Source organism: Typopeltis vanoorti, chromosome 22, assembly GCF_054136105.1.
Source record: "Typopeltis vanoorti isolate ZY-2024b chromosome 22, IOZ_Tvanoo_1.0, whole genome shotgun sequence".
Taxonomy (NCBI): domain Eukaryota; kingdom Metazoa; phylum Arthropoda; class Arachnida; order Uropygi; family Thelyphonidae; genus Typopeltis; species Typopeltis vanoorti.
Window position 1 is genome coordinate 24,404,600 of NC_143570.1, and position 20,557 is coordinate 24,425,156.

Sequence of the window (20,557 nt, forward strand, 5' to 3'; positions counted from 1 at the left end):
TTAAATTCTGGTTGCTTGTTTCTACACACTGATGATGTACTGTTATTTTCAGTACGAAATATCTGTACTTTCATTTCATTAAAGTTAATTACTGTGATTATCATGTAATTTATTATATATAATCATGCCACAGGTACCTTTTAAAGATGAGATTAGCTCTGCTAATACATTGCTGAATGCTAACAATGGCAACTTCCTTCCTAATATCCTCATTTTTAATGTGATACTGCCATTGATGCTTTCTTAGAACTCTGTGTTCTCCAGTCATTGATCAAATATTTTATTTTTAATCCAGCTCTCAGATCCATAAGTTAAAATTGATTTGAACACTGTCTTGTATATAGCTAATTTTTTGTTTTGACAAATTTATTTAGCTGACTTCCTACCATGTCAGCTTGACTAATTTTATTACCTATTTCCATCTTTAATTTGCTAAAAAATTGTGCCTAAATAGCTGAAATGTTTTATTTGTTCTATAAGATATCCATTCAGGATACAGTTGATGCTTTCAATGTTTCTGCATATTTTTATTGTTGATTGTCATACAAATTTATTATAACAGTTAGTCAAGGAATAAATCCAGTACAATAGACTTGTACTGGATTTATTCAAAAGTATAACATCATCTGCATAAAGTAAGAAGCTCAGATTAACATCACTAATTTTGATATCAGGTTTGATACTACTTTCATTCATAATGTGACCTGTGGAGATAATATGTACCATTGTTGCACACCTCATTTAACATCAAACCATCTTCCTGTATCTCCTTTAATTTTATCAGTTGACTTACAGCTCAATTTAAGATCCCATTTACACCATATAACCCGTAGCATTTTAAAGAGCTTTTCTCTCACCTTGTTATATTCCCAAGATTTCTCAACTATTTTGTCTTGAAGTGAAAATCTGATCCTTTTACTCTCTGTTTGGCCTGAATTTAGCTTGTTCTTCACCAAGCTTCCCTTCTTCAATCCTTCTCAGCTGTTTCTCAAGTTTGCATACCTCTAGAATTTACACATACTGTTTTCCTTTTTATAGATGGGTACTATGAGAGCTCTACTCCGATCATCTGGAATGCGACCATTTTTGCAGCTCTGAAATATGCAGTACAACCCATAAAATGTTTATACCTCCATATTGGGACATTTCATCTACTCCAACTGCTTTTTCACATTTCACGTTTTTGATGCCTTTTTCTCCTTCAAGTATGGAAATGTATTCCTGTTGAGTGTTTTCTACTACCATGCCAACAGTTCATATTTCATTTAGCAGCCTTTCAAAGTAATTACTCCAGATATCTAAAATATCTTTATTTTCAGTTTTCATGTCACCTTTATCATCTGTGATTCTTTTTACAGTACTCTTTCCTCCATTTCTAAGCTTTGTCAATAACATCCTGATATTTATTGTCTGTTTTTACCAAAGTCTTCTATGACCTTTTGTTTAGCTAGTTTTACAAAATGCTTTACTTTCTTAGATTTTTCTCTGTATTCTCTAAGAGCACAAGCCACCTTACTCACCAGGAACTTTTGATATGCTTCCTTCTTTTACTTGACTGTGTCTTGAATTTCCTGAGTTCACCATGGAGTTCCAATTTTTCTATCCTTCCAGATGACCTCACCACATGCTTCTCTGGCTGAATCAGTCAGTTTTTTCTTCAGTATTTGTCACCGAATCTCCAAGGTTTGGTTCTTGTGTTCAACCTTTTGGATTTGTTTTAAAACACTCCTCTTTTCAGTATGAAATTCAGTTTTATTCTACTCAAAACTAAATAGTAATCACTTCCTATTTCAAATCCTCTGTATACTTTTGTGTTTTGAACAAGTGTGAAAACATCACTATTGACAATGAGATTTATTTCTTGCACATTTTTATGTTGGTTATTATTATTAGCTTTGTTCTTTTCTCCAAAATTTTCCCAAAACATTTCGATATATATATATGTCTGGTAATCGTTTAGATCTCCAACTTTTCCTTTTTTGTTGTCAGCTGCCTCCATTTCTTCCTTTGTAGAACATTCTGTAGGATCATATGCACAAATAAGGTTCATTGTTCCAGTTCTCCATTCTGATATTTATCCACATCACTCTGCTTGATACTGCCTGCAATTTAAGAAGATTATCCTTGATTTAGTGTTGAATACTATGTCTACTCTCTTTCTGTTCCAGAGATCAATTCTACTCCTTTTCCCTGATTGCTATTGCCTGAATATAAAATTTTGTATTTGTTGTTTAAAATGATCACCTGTTTTGTGTTCTTTGTTTCAGTCAACTTATTATATCGATCTTGTACTTATCCAATTCTTCTGCTAGTTTTGTTTCTTTTCCATTCATGCTTCTTATGTTGATAGTACCAGTCTTGAACTCTGTTGATTGTTGAGTTGGAGCATGTTCCAGGATTTGTTCCCCGAAAAAACGTTGGGGGAAGGGGGCTTATTTAACTGGGCAGTGCCCCCAGCTGGCATGAAATTCTGTCATGTTGTACAATAATTTTGCATTATGGTTTAAGTCAGTGATAATGCGATTTGGTTGGCTAAACCCCAAATTGCAGCCTGTCCTCATTCAGTATCCAGATATATATCTAAAAAGGTGCACCACAATAAGGTGAGGACTGGACATTAGGTCAAGAGCCTCAGTCGGTTCTCTGCATTCCTTAAAAACTATGTAGAAGTCTCCTCTCAGGTATACAGCTCTGATCCTTAAAGCACCCTACAGAAATTGCCGTATATTTGCCAGCGTATAAGACGCATCCCCTTTTTTGTGCACATTTTTTAGGAAAAAAAATTTATCACTGAATATTATAATGAATTTACAGTATTTCAAATATAAAGTAATAAGTAGGTCTACTTTCAACAAATACCTAATCTAACTACGAAATACCTAACAAATTTCAACAAATACCTAATCTAACTACGAAAGAGTATACCCACCTTTTAATCTTCTTTGTCAAAACCCAGAAATTCATCTCTAGAGCTAAATGAAGAGACACTTGAAACCTCTTCTAAATCAGAATCTCAGTCCTCATACAACAAATTGTCCTCTGCACCATCCAGTGCATTACTAATGCCACACTTCTTAAATGATTTAACCACTGTCTCAGTTTTCACAGCATCCCATGAAGCTTTGACCGACTTGCGAAATGCTAGGCCTGATGGTGTAACCTCAAAATCTGAAGACTGCATCCAGCAGTCTTCTACTTTTCCTTCATAAATCTCTTAAATGGTTTATTAATACAGACATCTAAAGTTGAAGCTGACTAGTTAGACCTCCTGGAATTACAGCTAAGTGAGTTTTCAATTCCTTGAGTTTATTTTTAACATCTTCTGTTCTGTGAGAACGAAACTGATCCCATACTAGCAGGGCAAGCTTCTTCAACAGTCCGCCAAAGCACCTAGACCAAATGTTATCTATCCATTATTGGAATACTAGAATGTATTCCAGTAACTGGAATACATAACTAATGTAAATGGAATGCTCTCACACACCACAAGGAAGCAAGAAAGAAATCACGTAACTAGGAAAAGAGAAAAATTCCAGAAATGAAAGTACTAAAAAACTGAGTATTGGTGTATAAGACGCACCCTGTTTTTCAGTATTTATAAGACACACTATTTTCAAAGAAAAAAGTGTGTCTTATACACTGGCAAATATGGTAATTATAAACACAAAAGAGCAGAAAATGAATAGAGAAACTAGGAATTAAGGATCAAAGCTAAATAACTGAAAGGAGAACTCTACACTGCCTTTAAGAAATGCAGAAAACTAACTTAATGTCCAAACTTCACCTTCACATGGTGCACCCTGTTAGTAGGTGTCCACTGGGTACTGAAGGACATGAATAAAGAGACTGAAAAAGTTTCATGTGTAACCTCTAGAGTACTGTTTCTAGAATATTTAATCTGAGCCCACTTTTGCATTGCATTAATCCCACACAACTATTTTGCTGGCTTGGTTGGCTGAGTGGTTAGCGTATCCGCTCTCCAGCCAAAAGGCTGCGGGTTCAAATCCCACTGTGGGAATGGATGTTTGTGATTGTCTGTGAAAATACTAGTAGTGGTGGTTGGCGGTAGATGGCATTGGTGTGGATGGAGAGTTATAGAGTTGGTGCCCTTCCTTGATGAATCTTTGGACTCCCTGGAAGTGTTATGCAATAATAAAAATAAAATTGTACATCTCTGGCTTTAATACCCTTGATGGTATAATGAGATTTCATGCCATCTGGGGAGTTGCTCAGTTAAACAACCAGAGAAAAGTCACTTACTGGAACAAACTTAGACTCAACATTTAGAAAAAGATGAATAAACTCAACGTCAGAAGAAATGAAGATAGGAATCATCAATCCAATATAAGAAGTATTAATTGAAAGGAAATTGAACTTGCAGAATTATGTGTACACATAATTTGCATTACTGAGACAAGGAAGATAAAATCAGGGTGAGATCTTACTAATTAATAAGTATAAGATGTTATGTTCAGGCAGTAACGAACAAGGAAAAGGAGTAGTGGCTGCATTCGACACCAAACTTCTTGATTGGAAGGCAGTTTCAAGTAGAGTTAAGTTATGTGGGGGAAACGTATTTATGCCTATGGTCCAAAAGGTTATCCATGAAAAAAGTGGTCTTTGTTGGAGATCTAAATGGCAGAAAAGAAAATGGATCCCACCAAGCTCATAGGAACATTTTTGGGAAATTGGGAGAAAAGGGCAAAGATGATAATAATAATGGTATATGCTTACTGGACTTCTGCTCGTGACACAGATTACTCATTACTAACACAATGTTTCAACATGAAGATGTGCACAACTTCATGTGGAGAGAAGTCACAAAAAATTGGAAAAAGCTTCATTGACTACAGCATTGTAAATAGTGATATCATCATGCTGGTTCAGGATATAAGAGGGTAAAGAGGATTTGATCATTACTTAGTGCTAAGCAGGATAGAAATGAATATTACATTGAAAAGAACAGTATGTAAGAAAGTTTTTTTTAAAAGAAAATTGAGCAGCTTTCACAGGTAAACTGTAGATTCAATTATACAAACATTATTGAGGGGAAAATGAAACAGTTTGAAAACAAGAATTTAACCTTAGGGTCTCAGTTGCAAACTCTGAGAAAAATAAGAACACTATGCAGACACAAGATGTTAAAGAAACAGTCTGGGAAAAGAAGAAATCTCTAAAGTTCCTGGCAAATAAGTCTGTGCTTGTGTTCTTAGAGAATATAGAGAGAAATGTAAGAAAACAAAGCAATGTGTAAAACTCCATCATCAAATTCCCACCATGTACCCTCAAGGGATGTACAGGATATGATAGTAATGATGTAAATTTTTCATGTAGTACTAACTTCCTATCTACAATTTTCCTCCAAATCAGTCTGTTATTTGTCAAGACTATAACATTACCAGATCTTATATTTCTATCATCTAAGGCACTTTGTACCGTATCAATCCACCTATATCTTGGTCTTCCTCTGGGTCATTTTCCTGCCAACTTGGCAGAGAACACTTGTTTTGCTAATCTTTCCTCGCCCATTCTGTTTAAGTGACATACCACCTGAGATTAGCTCTGCTAACGCATTCCTGGATGCTGACAATGTCAAGTTCTTTCCTAATATTCTCGTTTTTAATACGATATTGCCATTGATGCCATCTGTTCACACCTCTAATCTTTCTCAGGACTCTCATATCTGCGGTCTAGTCTTTAGTCAAGTGTTTTACTTCTGACCCCAGCTCTCAGATCCATAAGTTAAAACTGGTGTGAGCACTGTCTTGTATACAGCTAATTTAGTGTTCCAACTTAATTTATCTCTTATTCCATATGAATTTATTCAATTGACTTCCCACCATACCAGCTTTGCTGATTCATCTATTTCTATATTTAATTTACCATCTTCATTAAAAATCGTGCCTAAGTAGCTGAAATGTTTTACTTGTTCCACAGGTTCTCCATTCACAACACAGTTGACACTTTCAATGATTCTGCCTATTTTCATTGTCTTTGTCTTTTTATTGCTGACCTTCATAGCATATCTATTACAATAGTTATTCAATTTAGTCAGAGACTCTTGCAGACTTGTAGCAGATTTATTTAGAAGTATAACATTATCTGCATAAAGCAAAGAGCTGACATTAACATCTCCAATTCTGATATTATGTTTACTACCACTTTCCTTCATAATGTGATCCATATAGATAATGAATAACAGAGAGGATAATGTATATCCTTGTCTCACACCAGATTTAACATTAAACCATCTAACTGCCGACTTACAACTCAAATAAAGACTAAGTATTGCTTGATATAATGCCCCATTGACACCATATAACTGTAGCGTATTGAATAGCTTCTCTCTTGGCACCTTGTCATATGCCTTTTCCAAATCGACAAAACGTAAATACAGATCTCTGTTATATTCTCATGATTTCTCCACTATTTGTTGTAAAGTGAAGATCTGATCCTGACAGTCTCTATTTGACCTGAATCCAGCTTGTTCTTCACCAAGCTTTTCTTCCACAATTCTTCTCAACCGTTTCTCAAGTATACTTGCATATATCTTACCAGGAACACTCAGTAGGGATATATGTAATTCTGACATTCAGTTTTATTTCCCTTTTTATATATGGGTACTATGAGAGCTCTACTCCAATTGTCTGGAATTTGTCCCTCTGTCCAGGCATTCTGAACTATGCAGAGCAGCCACTGTATGACTTTTAACCACCATACTTCAGCATTTCTGGTCGAATATCATCTACTCCTGCTGCCTTTCCACATTTTAAGCCTTGGATGGCTTTTTCTACTTCAAGTATGGATATGTATTCCTGACTGTATGCCTGTTGAGTGTTTTTTACCACTGCTATCACTGCTTGTTTCATTTAGCAGTTTTTCAAAGTAATTACTCCATACTTCAAGGATATCTTTTTCTCCCGTTTTCATGTCACCTTTATCATCTCTAACTTCTTTTACAGCACTCTTTCCTCCATTTCTAAGCTTCTTCAACAACCTCCAGAATATCTTACCACCTTCTTGATATTTATTTTCTATGTTCATGCCAAAGTCCTCCCATGACTTTTGTTTAGCTAGTTTTACACACTGTTTAGCTTTCTTACATTTGTCTCTGTATTCTCTAAGAGCACAAGCTGACTTATTTGCCAGGAACTTTTAATATGTTTTCTTCTTTTCCTTCACTGCCTCTTTAACTTCCTGTGTCCACCATGGAGTTCTAATTTTTCTATGCTTGCAGGACAACTTCACCACATGCCTCTCTGGCTGAATCAATCAGGGTTTTCTTCAAGGCTTGCCACTGAATCTCCAAGGTTTGTTTCCTTTTCTCAAACTCTTTCATTTTTCCTTCAATAATCTTTGTGTATTTTAGTCTACAGTTCACATCTGAGAGCTGCTCAACTTTTATTTGCTTTAAAACTTTCTTACATGTCTTCCTTTTCAATATGAAATTCAATTTTATCTTGCTCAAGACTAAATAGTGATCACTTCCAATTTCAAATCCTCTGTACACGCTGGTGTCCTGCACCATGGAGAAAACATCACTATCAACAATAACAGATTCTATGAGACTTTTCTTATTCCTTGCCTCTTTCTCTCCATGTGAATTTGTGCACATTTTTATTTTGGAACATGGTGTTAGTAATAACCAATCTATGTCCTGAGCAGAAATCCAACAGGTATATGCCATTATTATTAGCTTTGCTCTTTTCTCCAGATTTTCCCAAAATATTTTTGTGTGTCTGACAATCACTTCCTATCCTACTATATAGATCCCCAACAAGGACCAACTTTTTCTTTTTCATGTCAGTTGCTTTTTCTAAAGCATCAAAAAATTCCTCCACTTCTACCTTAGTAGAACCTTTTGTAGAAACATAGGCACAAATAAGTCTCATTGTCCAGTTCCCCATTCTGATATTTGTCCAAATCACTCTACTTGACACTGCCTGCCATTCAAGAAGATGAGCCTCGTATTTTGTGTTGAATACTATGGCTACTCCTTCTTTTCCTTGATTGTCATTGGCTGAATATAACATTTTGTATTTATTGCTCAGAAAGATCTCACCAGTTTTTGTCTTTTTTTGTTTTGTCACCCCTATTATGTCGATCTGGTACTTATCTAATTCCTCCGCTAGCTCCATTTCTTTGGCATCAGGCTTCTTATGTTGATAGTACCGATCTTTAACTCTGGTGATGTTGAGTTGGGTTGTGTTTTCAGATTTGTTGCAGTAGCTGACTTTTCGCTGTTCGCCCTGGTTCCTGGCGAAAACAACGGGGGCCTTGTTTAACCAGGCGATGCCCCGGCCGGCATGAAATTTTGTCATGTTGTACCATCATTTTGTATTTTGGTTTAACCAGTAGGAATACAATTTGGTCGGCTAAATCCCAAATTGCAGTCCATCCTCGTTCGTTCAGTATCCAGGTAGATACCCAACAGGGTGCACCACGAGAAGGTGAGGATTGTACATTAGGTCAGAAGCCCTGGTCGGTTCTCCGCATTCCTTAAAGGCTATGTGGAGGTCTCCTCTCAGTTATACAGCTTTGACCCTTAAGCACCACATGTGTAGAACTAGCTAAACAAAAGTCATGGGAAGGTTTGTTAAGAACACAGAAAATAAATATCAGGAAGATGCCAAAATGTTCTGTTGAAAAATCTTAGAAATGAAGGAAGAAGTACTGTAAAAGTAATCGAAGATTAGGCAAAAACTGAAGATAAGGATATCCTAGATGTCTGGAGTAATTACTTTAAAAGACTTAAATAAAACAAGCAGCAAGAAGAATTCAAACAGGAGTACATATCAATACTGCAAATAGAAAGAATCCATCAAAAACTTGAAATATGGAAAGGCAGTCTGAGTTGAAGATTCAGCCAGAAATGCTTAACCATGAAGGTAGAAAAGTTTTGCGATGGTTACACAGCATAATTCGGAAGTCCTGGTCAGAGGATCGAAGTAGAACTCTCATAGTACTCATCTATTAAAAAAAAAAAGTGTGTGTGGGAGGGGGGGTAAAACTGAATGATTAACAAAGGATCTCGCTACTAATTCTTCCAGGTAAGATTTATGCAAACATACTTGAAAAGAGGTTGAGAAAAATTGTGGAAGAGAAACCTTGAGATGAACAAGCTGGGTTTGGGTTAAATAGAGTTTGTCATGATCAGATTTTCACTTTACTACAAATAGTTAAGAAATCATGGGAATATGACAAGATGCCCAGAGAAAAGCTTTTCAAAACAAAACATTGCAACTACATGGAATAAATTTAGCATAGAGTACATTCTGCATTGTATTAAGTTGTCAATAAAATCGATGGAAATACAGGAAAATGGTTCGAGCAGGATGCATATTATCTCCATGGATTTTGTTATGAAAGAAAGTGGTATTAAAATTTGAGATATCACACTTAGCTGCTTGCTTTATGCAGATGATACTCCTAAACACATCCAGTAAAAGTCTCTAGGGTTCCCTGACTAAATTGCATAACAGCTGTAACAAATATAGCAAGAACATAGAGAACTTCAGCTGCATTCTCAGTGGAGAACCTATAGATTTAGTAAAATATTTCAGCTATTTAGGCACAGTTTTTAGTGAAGATGGCTAAGCAAATCTGGTATGGTGGGAGCCAGTTAAATAAGCACCAAACTAGCAATATACAAGACAGTGTCCAAACCAATTTTAATGTGGTTGGGTTAGAAATAAAACACTTGATCAAAGACTGGATACCACAGATAGGAGAGCAAACAGATGGCATCAGTGGCAGAATCATATTAGAAAGGAACTTGATATTGTTAGCAGGGCTAATGAGTGTATAGCCGCTTAAATAGAATGACTGAGGATAGTTAGCCAAACATATGTTTGATGACAGGAAAGAGATCAAGGTCTAGGTGGATTGAATTCAGTTAGAAGTACCTTAGAAGTACAATATGCTAGTTACTATAATATTGGAGTGCTGACAAGTAATAGACTAATTTGGAGGAAATTTGATCATAGGAGATTAATAATGTAAACTTAACCATGTAGTGCTGTCATAGTAGCCTGAACATATCAGAAATTGATGATGGGGGATCACTTCTTCCTAGCAACACTGGAAAGGGATCTTATAGTGAAGAGACAAAATACATAAGGAGGTAAAAGAAAATGTGATATAACACAAACTATTGAACTCTGCAGGGGAAGAAATAACATTACAAGAAATCCAAAAACAATACGTCATGGTAAATGGAGAAGATGGAATAAATATGCAGACATCCTATTCATCAAATGACTTAAAATTATGTAACTGTCTAGCACAGTGGTTCTTAACTGGTGTTCTGCGGAAGGTGAATAGGTGTTCCGCGAGAAGTTCTGGAATTTGTCAGCACAAATTAATTTAATGATGGTTTAATTAATTATTAATTTAAACATTACAAAATAACCAAGGTGTTCCGTAGTCGAAAAAAGTTTGAGAAACACTAGTCTAGCAGTAAGGAAAAAATAAAATACTAGAAAGTTGGAATAAACCATTATCATTCCAATATATAAATAAAAAAGGTGATAAGTAAATGCAATTGTCAAAACTATAGAAGAATAAGTCTTAACTACTGGTTATAATTTATATGCATGAGTATTAACTTCAGAACTCAAATCATATATAGAAGGTAAACTTTGTCCTTTTCAGAAGCCATTCTTTCTGAAGAAGCTCTCGCAATGATTGTGAATTCAGCACGTGTAGATTAGAAAGCCCTAAATAAACTGTGGATCATACTCAAGAAGTTAAATATTCCAAATAGAACAGCAGTGTCTATCAAGGATGCCTGATGTTATCACTCTTGATAGATAGAAAAACATGAACCCAGCATTGAAACTGGATCACGAAACTATACTTAATACCATTTTGTTCTCAGATAGCTAAATAATCATAGCAAAAACTGAAGATAATCTCCAGAGATCATTATACTCATATTCCTTTCCTAAATTGTTGAAAATAAAATTTAGAACAAATCAACTGCTGGAAGTGTTATATCACATACACTGTCATTGTATCAAAATTTCAAATTGTCTGGAGATAACAAGAGATGATTAATAATATTTTAAAAGCATACAGGAATAGGAGTTAATAAAGTTTATGGAAGTGAATTATGGACCATAGATGTGCGACTGCCAGTGCTAAACCTCTTCAATTATTAACGAAATGCATAGTTAACTTAAATATGGATTGGGAACAGCCTTCTCAGATGATGACGGGCTCTTTCCACAGTTATGCCTCTTCGGCAAGCCATGTGGGTTATTTTATCACTGATTAAATTAGGATATCTTGCCTTTTGAGAAACCAGTGAGCTCCGGTGTTTTCAAAATTGTGGCTCCATCCAGCTAGCTTACCCACAGTAAGCCTTTATCAAACTCTGAAAGATCCTTTGTTTTGTTTTTTTCTCATTGTGATCAACACTATTGACGATTACTGGGCATTCTTAAATATTGCCTAGATCATGTGGTGGTGCACATGACCACATATTTTGCATATATACACTGCATAAATGACATTTACATGTATAAAGGTTTTTAATTTAGTTGCCAGTATGTGTACATAAAGAGCTAAAAATAGACTTGCTATTGGACAGTTCAAGACTATCTCAAAAAATACCTTGATACTACCCAGTCAGGAGACATAGATGACCAAGGAAAAGATGGAATGAGACTGGAACTAATGCACTGGGCCTAAATCTCTGAAAAGATGATAGTGTCCAAACCTATTCTAACTTCATGAGATATATTAATTTAATGTTTTGGGTAATTTCTTATTTATTTGATATTATTCAACTGGCTCATTACCCTACCACCTTAATTTCCATATTCGATTTGTCACCTTTGCTAAAAATTGTTTAACTAGCTTAAATATTTTATTCAGAATATCTGAATAATACAGTAGTTTAAAGTGGGACTGGACAAAGACTCCCCCCCCCTTTCATTTTTTATGTCTGAATAACTGTATAGGAGTCCCAGAAAGTGATTAGTGGTGCTATATCATGGTTGGAGACTTTGCGTGCAAACAAAGAAAAGTCAGTGAAAACATTAATTTTTACTAGTAGAATGGCCCTTTATATGATTAAATATTTTGTTTAGAAAGTGATTTTTTATTAAATTGGACAAAATATTCTATTTTGTCTGGTCTTCTCTGGTCACTGAATGGTAAAGAAGGCTTACTAAGTTTGATGTATGCTGCTATTATCTTGATTTAAAGTAACATAACAGATTTCTTGATCTTTTATGTTGAGGTGAGTCATTTCTATAGCACTGCCAGAGTATGGATGACAAAGGATCCTTCATATGAAATGTAGTTGCATCAGCTTTGTAGGAAACTATTTTTAGCATATTCATATCAGGATGTGTCCTGCACTGGCTGTTGCAAATTACAGCATTGTGGTTTTCAGTGGGACTTATGACAGTAATGATTATTAGAAGCGCCTAGGCGCAATATTTAATTTTATTATTGCAAATATTTCAGTTCTGAAATTAACAAGCCATCATCATCGCATATTCACAAGGTGCAGAACAAAACAGTGGAATGTTTTTTTTAACAAATATGAGCCGTATGCTAGAGTACATACCAGTACTGAAAGTACTACTATTTAAGACCAGAAATTGCATTGTTAAATTCTAATTAGTCACAGATTTTAAAAGCCATGGTCTATTTGTATTAGAATGTATCATGAATCTTTTTTTTCCCTACCTATTTAAACATTTTGGAATTTCTTTCACTAAAGCTGTTGTGCACTTTTATAAAATAAAAATTTAGTAGAAATTAAAAGTTTTGGTTATGAACATTTTAACTTGCATTTTTGTAGTTACCTAAATATGAAAAGAAAAAAGAAGATAAACAAGAAACAGATAGCCCAAAAACTATAAAGCAGATACAAAATGGCAATTCACAGGTTAAAAAAGATAAAGGTTTGTCAGAAGAGCTGCCAGAAGCAAAAGAATCGGTTTCTCCTGGTATTAAGGCAGAGTTACAGCCAACGCCCAATAGCAGTATTACTAAAGAATTTTCCTCTTCTTTTCATATTATGGAAATTGATAGTAGTGAACATGACATAACTTTCAAGACACCTCCAAATACAATTAAAGTTAAAAAGAAGAAATCTCAAAAAAAGTTTAAGGTAAAAACTTGATAGAAGCAAAAAAAAAAAAAAAAAAAAAAAAAAAAAAAAAAAAACTACCATCTTTTTCTGGAGCCGAAAGATTTCCAAATCTGTAATGTACATTCACTATGTATTTAAATGTAAATAAAGATAATTTTAGAAGGCTTCTAATATATTTTAACTAACTTACCATTGTCTTATTCCCAGAAATTTATGTGTATAACATTGCTTTTTATAAATAACCCATTTGAATTCATTCATTGGGAAATAGTATTCAGATCTCAAGTGATTTTTATTATTACTTATATATGTGCAATAAATAAGGTGGGGTGATGCTGTAGTATGATATTATGATTAATAAGTAACATAAAATAGATTTAACTTGTATGAAATTTTTGCCCTAGTATCAAGGGCATCTCAAATATGACTTTCTTGTTTATTTTGAAAATCATACTGAAGATGTCCTTAATACTAGTGCAAAAATTATATACTAATAAGAAAGCCCTAGAATTATTACTCAGCATTTCTTCTATGAAATAAAGAAAATGACTAAGATATAAAATAACACTAACTTATTGGTTTAAATTAATTTTTTTACATGATTTGCTTAAGAGTTGAAGTTGGAAGACCTTCATGTAGCCTTTTAAGGAATGCAGAGTTCCGATCACAACTTCTGGTCTAATGGATGGACTGGCAATTTGGGATTTAGCTAACTGAATTGTATTCTTATTAGCTTAAACCAAAATAACATGATAGTGAAATAGAGTACAAATTCATGGCATTACCATTACCAGGTTACACAGTCTGTTCTTTTGTTAGGAAAGCAGGGAAAACGGCAAAAAGTCTGCTACTAAGACAAATTCCAGCTCACATCAGCACCATCAATGAAAAGATATGGAACTTGCAGAAGAATTAGATAGTAGCATTGTCAAGTACAGTGATATCAAGAGCTGGACAATGAGATTTATTTGTGCCTATGGTCCCACAGAAGGTTCTATTAACGAAGAAGTTGATTGTTGTTGGAGATCCAAGCTCCAGCGATATAGAAATGTTTGAGAAAAATTGGGGGAAAGAGCAAAGTTAATACTAAAGGTAAGTACCGGCTAGATTTCTGTTCAGGGCGTAACTAGTACCATGTTTCAACATAAAGATGTGCAGGAATTCACATGGAAAGAAGAAAAGTCAGTGAGATTTGTTATTGTTGATACTGATCAGGATACAAGAGCATAAGTAGGATTTCAAATTGAGTGATCATCATTTATTAATGAGCAGAAAAAAAAAATTCAATATCAAAATTTAAAATTGTGTAAGAAAGTTTTAAAACCAATCAGAGTTGCATTGACTGATTCATCCAGAGGGGCATATGGTCAGGGCTGCGTAGGATAGAAAAATAGAGCTCCGTGGTGGACTTAATCAAGGAAAAGAAGAAAGCATTTTAAAAGTTCCTGGCAAGTGAAGCACTGTAGAACTAACTAAAGTCATAGGGGAAACTTCTGTAAGAATGTTGAAAATAGAAAAACTATTGCAATAGAAATCAAAGATAATAAACGTAACATGAAAACTGAAGGTAAAGACATTCTAGATCTCTGCAGTAATTACCTTAAACCATTGCAGAATGAAACAAGCAGTAACAGCACTGCGATAGAAAACTCAATGAGACAATTGGAAGCTGTAAGCCTAAATCAGGAATGTTTAAATGCTTATAAAATAAGTGAATCAAAACATGATTTTGTTAAAGGGGTTCTGTTTATCAAACTTGCATCATAATAACTAAGAAATTAAATGCAAGAAATAGTTTCAACATCATACATTTAGTGCATCCACCCAATGAGATGCCTCTCCAATCACACTACCTCCACCATAAGTAGCCCTTTCACAAATGTTAGAGGGATGATGACGTGTCTCTTGTGTTCTCCAGATCAGAGCATGCCTGGTATCACTTTGTAGAGCAAATCAGGACTTGCCTGTAAACAATACCAAACCCTTCCCCGATTGGTCTTGGGTTCAGTCAAAGTGGTGCCTGTCCCATTTCAAATGTTTGCTCATGTGGCAAAGGGATTAGTTCATACAGACCATCTTGGTATCTTCTTCCACTGTGCACAATGGAAGCAAATACCACTGCTTGCTCCTGCAGCCAACATAAGGTCCATTCATAGCTGATTCAGGGTAGCACTCCTGTTTTGGCAAGTAGATAATTTTATATGATAGTCACCTCCACTGCAGTTGCAGTCCATGGTCATCCTTCACTTTGTTTTTGACTACCAGAATTCTGTGAGCCACCAAACAACTCGCATGTAATCATCTGGCTACCTCTGCCTGACTTTGGCCAGCCTCTACTCTTACAATGGCATGCCATCTGACTCCATTTGTTAAATGATGTCATGCAGCCATATCCAAGACTCCTGCTATCATGAAATGTCATGTTCTCACTGCAGACAAAATGGAAAACCACATCAAAAACGTTTTTTTTTTTTTTTTTTTTTTTTCTCTCTTCTTCCCTCCTGTGGTTATCATTGTACTGCTGACAACCACTCATTTGTATATGTCATGTTGGGGGCTTAATGGATTTTTTACAACGCTCAAAAAGAATTAAAATAGAATTTAATACTTCCTATATTTCGTCCTAGTCACTAGGACATCTACGGGGATTACAAAAAAATTAATGTAACATGCACACAAATATCCTACAATATTAAGCCCAACCACGTGGGTGACACTAAAGTCCTATCTAGGTGGAGCGCCCTCTAAGGGCGGTAGTAGGTGGCCTGGAATGTAAGGTGGGACCTCTGGTGATGAGTGTTTCCCAAATCTTCGGAAGGGAATTTTTGATTCTTTTTGAGTGTTGTAAAAAATCCATTAAGACTTCCGAAGATTTGGGAAACACTCAAAACGTATAAAGACATAAATAAAATTTTTTGGATATCACCAAATGGCAAAACTAAAACCCAAATTGATCATTTTTTAGTAACGGCCAAAATTAAAACTTCGTGGGATTAGAAAAAAAAGCTAGAAATCAAAATGAAAGGATAAGTTATGATTTGTCTACATTAAAAATGAATAAAATAAAGGAAAAGTTTTTCTATTATGATAAAAATCGATTTCATATTTTATTAAATGACAAAGCTAGAAAGTAGAATGTCTAGAAGTTATGATTAAAAAGCAATTTTTTTAAAAAAAAATTATATATAATGAAGGTTGCAAGAGAATGTTTGGGTGCTAAGAAGGGAAGGGAGACAATAATTGGTTATGAGACAAGACCTAGAAAATAAAAGAGTTATAAAGTTAAAATGTCGTTTGAAACTGCTAAATCTCACAAAAAAACTAAAATGCATTTGAAGAATTAGAGAGAGAGAGAGAAGTCAAGAGATATGCAAGAAAAGATTGGACGTTGTAAAACTGTATGAGATGACAAGGAAAAGAAATAAGAAAATGCTGTAAACGATAAAGATGGTGTGCTGCTAAGTGAAGAGGATTAAGATTGTTAGAAGATAGAAAGAACACTTTGATGAAATTCGAAATGTAGACAACTGTCATGATGAGAAGTTCAATAATGGAAGAACCTCCTGTAAGCATAAATTTAAATATAACAGAACCTATATCTAAAAATGAAATAACGAATGTAATAGAGAAAATGAAAAGTGAAAAGACTTCAGGCCATGATAATATAGTAATAAAAATGCTTAAGACAACTCATGAAACTACATCTGATCTTTAATAATGTGCTAACTGAAAAGATATCTAAACAGTGGAAAGAAGCAATAATAATTATAATCCCAAAGAAAGGAGATCTCACTAGATGAAAATTGGGAAGCAGTTAGTCTACTGTCAGTACCCGCAAATTTTTTCTGTGAAATATTGATAAATAGGATTAAAAATGGAGTAGAGAAGATATTAAGGAATAAAAAGTTGGTTTTAGAATAGATGGGAGTACAGTGTTTTGCATTTTTACCTTAGGGAACATCATTGAACATAGATCATTATTATATGCTATGGCATTCCTGTTGAATATGTGATAATAATCAAAGCAAGTAAAGGAAATAAGAGTTGTGTTATTGCACAGCAAACATCTCAATGGTTTGAGATAAGTACTGGGTAAGGCAGGGTTGTATAATGTCTGGTTCACTGTTTCACATACTGATTGATTGGATTATGAGAAAAGTTACAGGTATAAGAAGAGGAGTTAAACGTTATCATGTCAGCACTGATATACAAGCAAAATCGGAAGATTTGTATAAAACATGACTAAAACAAAAAGTTCTTAAATCGAACAGAAAATGCCACGAATAAAATAAAATCAGCCAACATGCAATAGAAGTTAAGAGTTTACATAATTGGGAGCAAATACAGATACCGGAGGTGAAATGGTACAGGCAGGGATGTAATGCAAAGATTGCAAAAAGCAAATACTGCTTTCAGAAAATTAAAGTATGGAAATCATCCAAATATATTAAAACCAAAATAAAGATCTTTAATAGTAATGTTAAAGCGTATTATTATATGGATCAGAAACATGGAAATTGATCAAAAAACAGAAACCTAAATTACATAGTTTTCAAACGAAATGTCTACGTAAAATAAAATATTAGAAATATTCTGGCGCCAGCGTATTACAAACGATGACCTATAAACCTGAGCAATATCATTGATGGCGGGGGGGGGGATATATATGATGATGATGATGATGAAGGCCGTCAACATGAGATAAACTGGACAACAACTTCAAACCTTCATATATGCCGTGACGAGGTGGAGCGCCGCATAGTCGAGTCTAAGGAAATTATGGACCCTCATCACATAAATAGTAGCCTTAGCTATAATCTACCGGATTCTTTCAGCTCTGCTATCGGATATTGGCACACTCGTGAAATCAGACGCACGCAGCTGCTTAACAATAGAACTTCAACACGGACTGTAGCTACAGTTCAAAGCTAACACTGAATTTTATAATAGTCGTTTTTATAGTGAATCGATGTTTTTTATAGTGTTTATTTGCTTTCTATGTTCCCACGCCTGAAGAAGTCGGACAATCCGATGAAACATGTTGCGTTTTGAAGAAATTTAATTGTTATTCTAGTCTCGGTTATAGTCAATATATATATATATATATATATATGGGAGAACGTTAATGACTGAAACCGAGAGATAAAAAGATGACAAGATATATTTAAAAAGATACTACTAGTTTCGTTGAATAGATCAACATCTTCAGGTATCACAATCAAAAAAGTATATAAAAAATTACGGAGACTTAAATTGTAATAACAGAACAAGTATAAAAAGACAGTAGCGTGTTTGAAAAACAAATGCGAGTATAAGTTCCAAACAAACGTATACTACGCGCTGTCGCGAGTGCGCCAGTACTGAACAGAAGCAACGTGTGCATCAGAGAGATTGTAACTCAGGCTGTTGTTGATATGAGGAATCTAGAGAAATTTCCCTAGATTCGACAATCTTTCTTTCGAGTTCATCGTAACACACATGGATGTTAGAAGTTTGAGTCCAGTTTACAATGTGTTGGCGGCCCTTCTGAGTTAGCTGAAAAGAGAACGTGGCTAGAGAGAGCGCTAGCTCTAGTCCTGTTATAGGAGATATCTCTACGGTGTTCATTCAAACGTAGAAGGATGGATTTAGCAGTCTGGCCATAGTGTGGCTTTCCACAATCACACAAAATCTTGTACACTCCTGGAAACAGTAGGAAGATGTTTCTGTTTATGTTTGCTAAGTATGAACGAAGTTTTGGAAACGTAGTGAAGCAAGTTTTGAAGTTAAATTTTTTGAGAATCTTGGTCAGTTTTGGTGAAAGAGAGCTGGTGTGAGGCAAGGAGATGAAGGCTCTTGGGGAAGAGAGATCTTCAGAAGTAGTTGAGTGCCTGGGGGGAAAGAAATTTGTCAATTTTCTTTGGAGAGAAACCATTATTAATAAAAGTTTTTTTTAAGAAAAAGGAGTTCATTTTCAATTTGTTTCTTCTGTAAGTAATGATTTGGCTCGGTGAGCTAAGGTGGAAATAATACCACATTTTTGTGGGGGACAGTGATGGGAGGAAGCATGAAGGTATCTGTGAGTATGGGTAGGCTTTCTAAAAATTGAGATTTTAATGCTCTCAGCACATCTGGTAAGTTTAAGGTCTAAAAAGGGAAGGCAGTCATCTGATTCCAGTTCGAAGGTGAAAGATTTTTTCATGGCACTTGTTTAGGTAGTCTAAAAATAAATAGAGGCTATTGACACCGTCTTCCCAGATGAGGAAAATATCATCAGTATAGCGGTACCAGACCTTTGGTTTAAAGTGAAAGGAGTTAATAGCTTTTTCTTCAAAATCGTTGAGAAATATATCCGCGAGAATCGGAGAGAGTGGGCTTCCCATGGCCAGACCTGAGTTTTGTAAGTAGATCTTGTTATCATATTTGAAGTATCCTGACTTTATGCAATGGGAGAGAAGAGCAAAGAGAAGGTATCGTTGATATAATCCGCTAAAGTGCAGAAATTAGTTATTCTACAGATTATCTAGGTATTGTGCAGATTAACTAGGGTGATCCGTTAACATGCCAAAAATTGTTTCATTTCTCAAATTACCTAGGTAATCTGCACATTACCTACTCGGCACTCGTTAAAGTGAAAATAAGATCTTTGCTGGAACAACAGCAATTAAAAAACTATAATACAAAGAATCAAACGGTTTAAAATATTATTACAATTAAGGAAATGAATTTGCAAAACATAATAAAATTATGTTTACTTAGTGCAATCTAAAGATTGGTGACACTTTGAATTACATAGCAATTGGTTTTTGCGACAAGCACATCTATTTGTGGTACGTTTAGATTTACAGTCACATTTTCTGAAACCCTGCCCAGTACCAAGGGATTGTTTTATTGCTGTTTGACGTAAAGATATTTCTACAGCAGGGACATCTTCTTTCGTTAAAAATCTCTCTTTGCAAAAACTGAATTCAGATTTCGCATACAATTTTTTAAAATACCCGTTTTTAGTACCAAGTTTATAAAAGCCATCCTCTGTTTTACTAAGAACCACAGCTAAAATCGAGCGGGCATCAGTTTTTGCTCTGTCTACTTCCGGTACTTTAATTCTCACAGTGACACCTTCATCAACATTTGGGTGCTTTGCATTAGAAACTGCTCACATTTTCTTTACTTGCTTTTCTAAACCTTTCTTGGCTTCATCACGCCGTAAAGAATATGGATCAGAAATTATCCATATTCTTTTTACAGATGTTGCACAATACATTCTTACCATACCCTTCCTCTTTAGGATCTATTTCACCACAAATTACGTGAACAAATATGTCACACGATTTACACTTGTGAGCACCTGATGCTGCTTTTGAGCAAACAATACAGACCATTTCTTGTATAGTCCTCTTTACAGACTCTGTACGAAACTGTGATGGCGATTCTGCTGAAGTTGAGGGTAACTCAGTGATGACTTCT

General features: G+C 34.9%; 1 protein-coding gene across 2 annotated transcripts in view; it reads left to right on the plus strand.

Annotated features, from left to right (window-relative positions):
* The window catches only part of LOC150094223 (MKI67 FHA domain-interacting nucleolar phosphoprotein), a 136,772-nt gene extending 123,590 nt beyond the window's left edge, over positions 1 to 13,182 (plus strand). Inside the window, exon 5 of one of the 2 annotated variants that reach the window (XM_090412390.1) lies at positions 12,818 to 13,182. In XM_090412390.1, the coding sequence (XP_090268516.1) occupies positions 12,818 to 13,141 (324 nt within the window). In that variant the 3' untranslated portion in view covers positions 13,142 to 13,182. The remainder of the gene's footprint in view (positions 1 to 12,817) is intronic. The other variant, XM_090412389.1, reaches the window with a different exon arrangement.
* Positions 13,183 to 20,557: the final 7,375 nt, after the last annotated feature.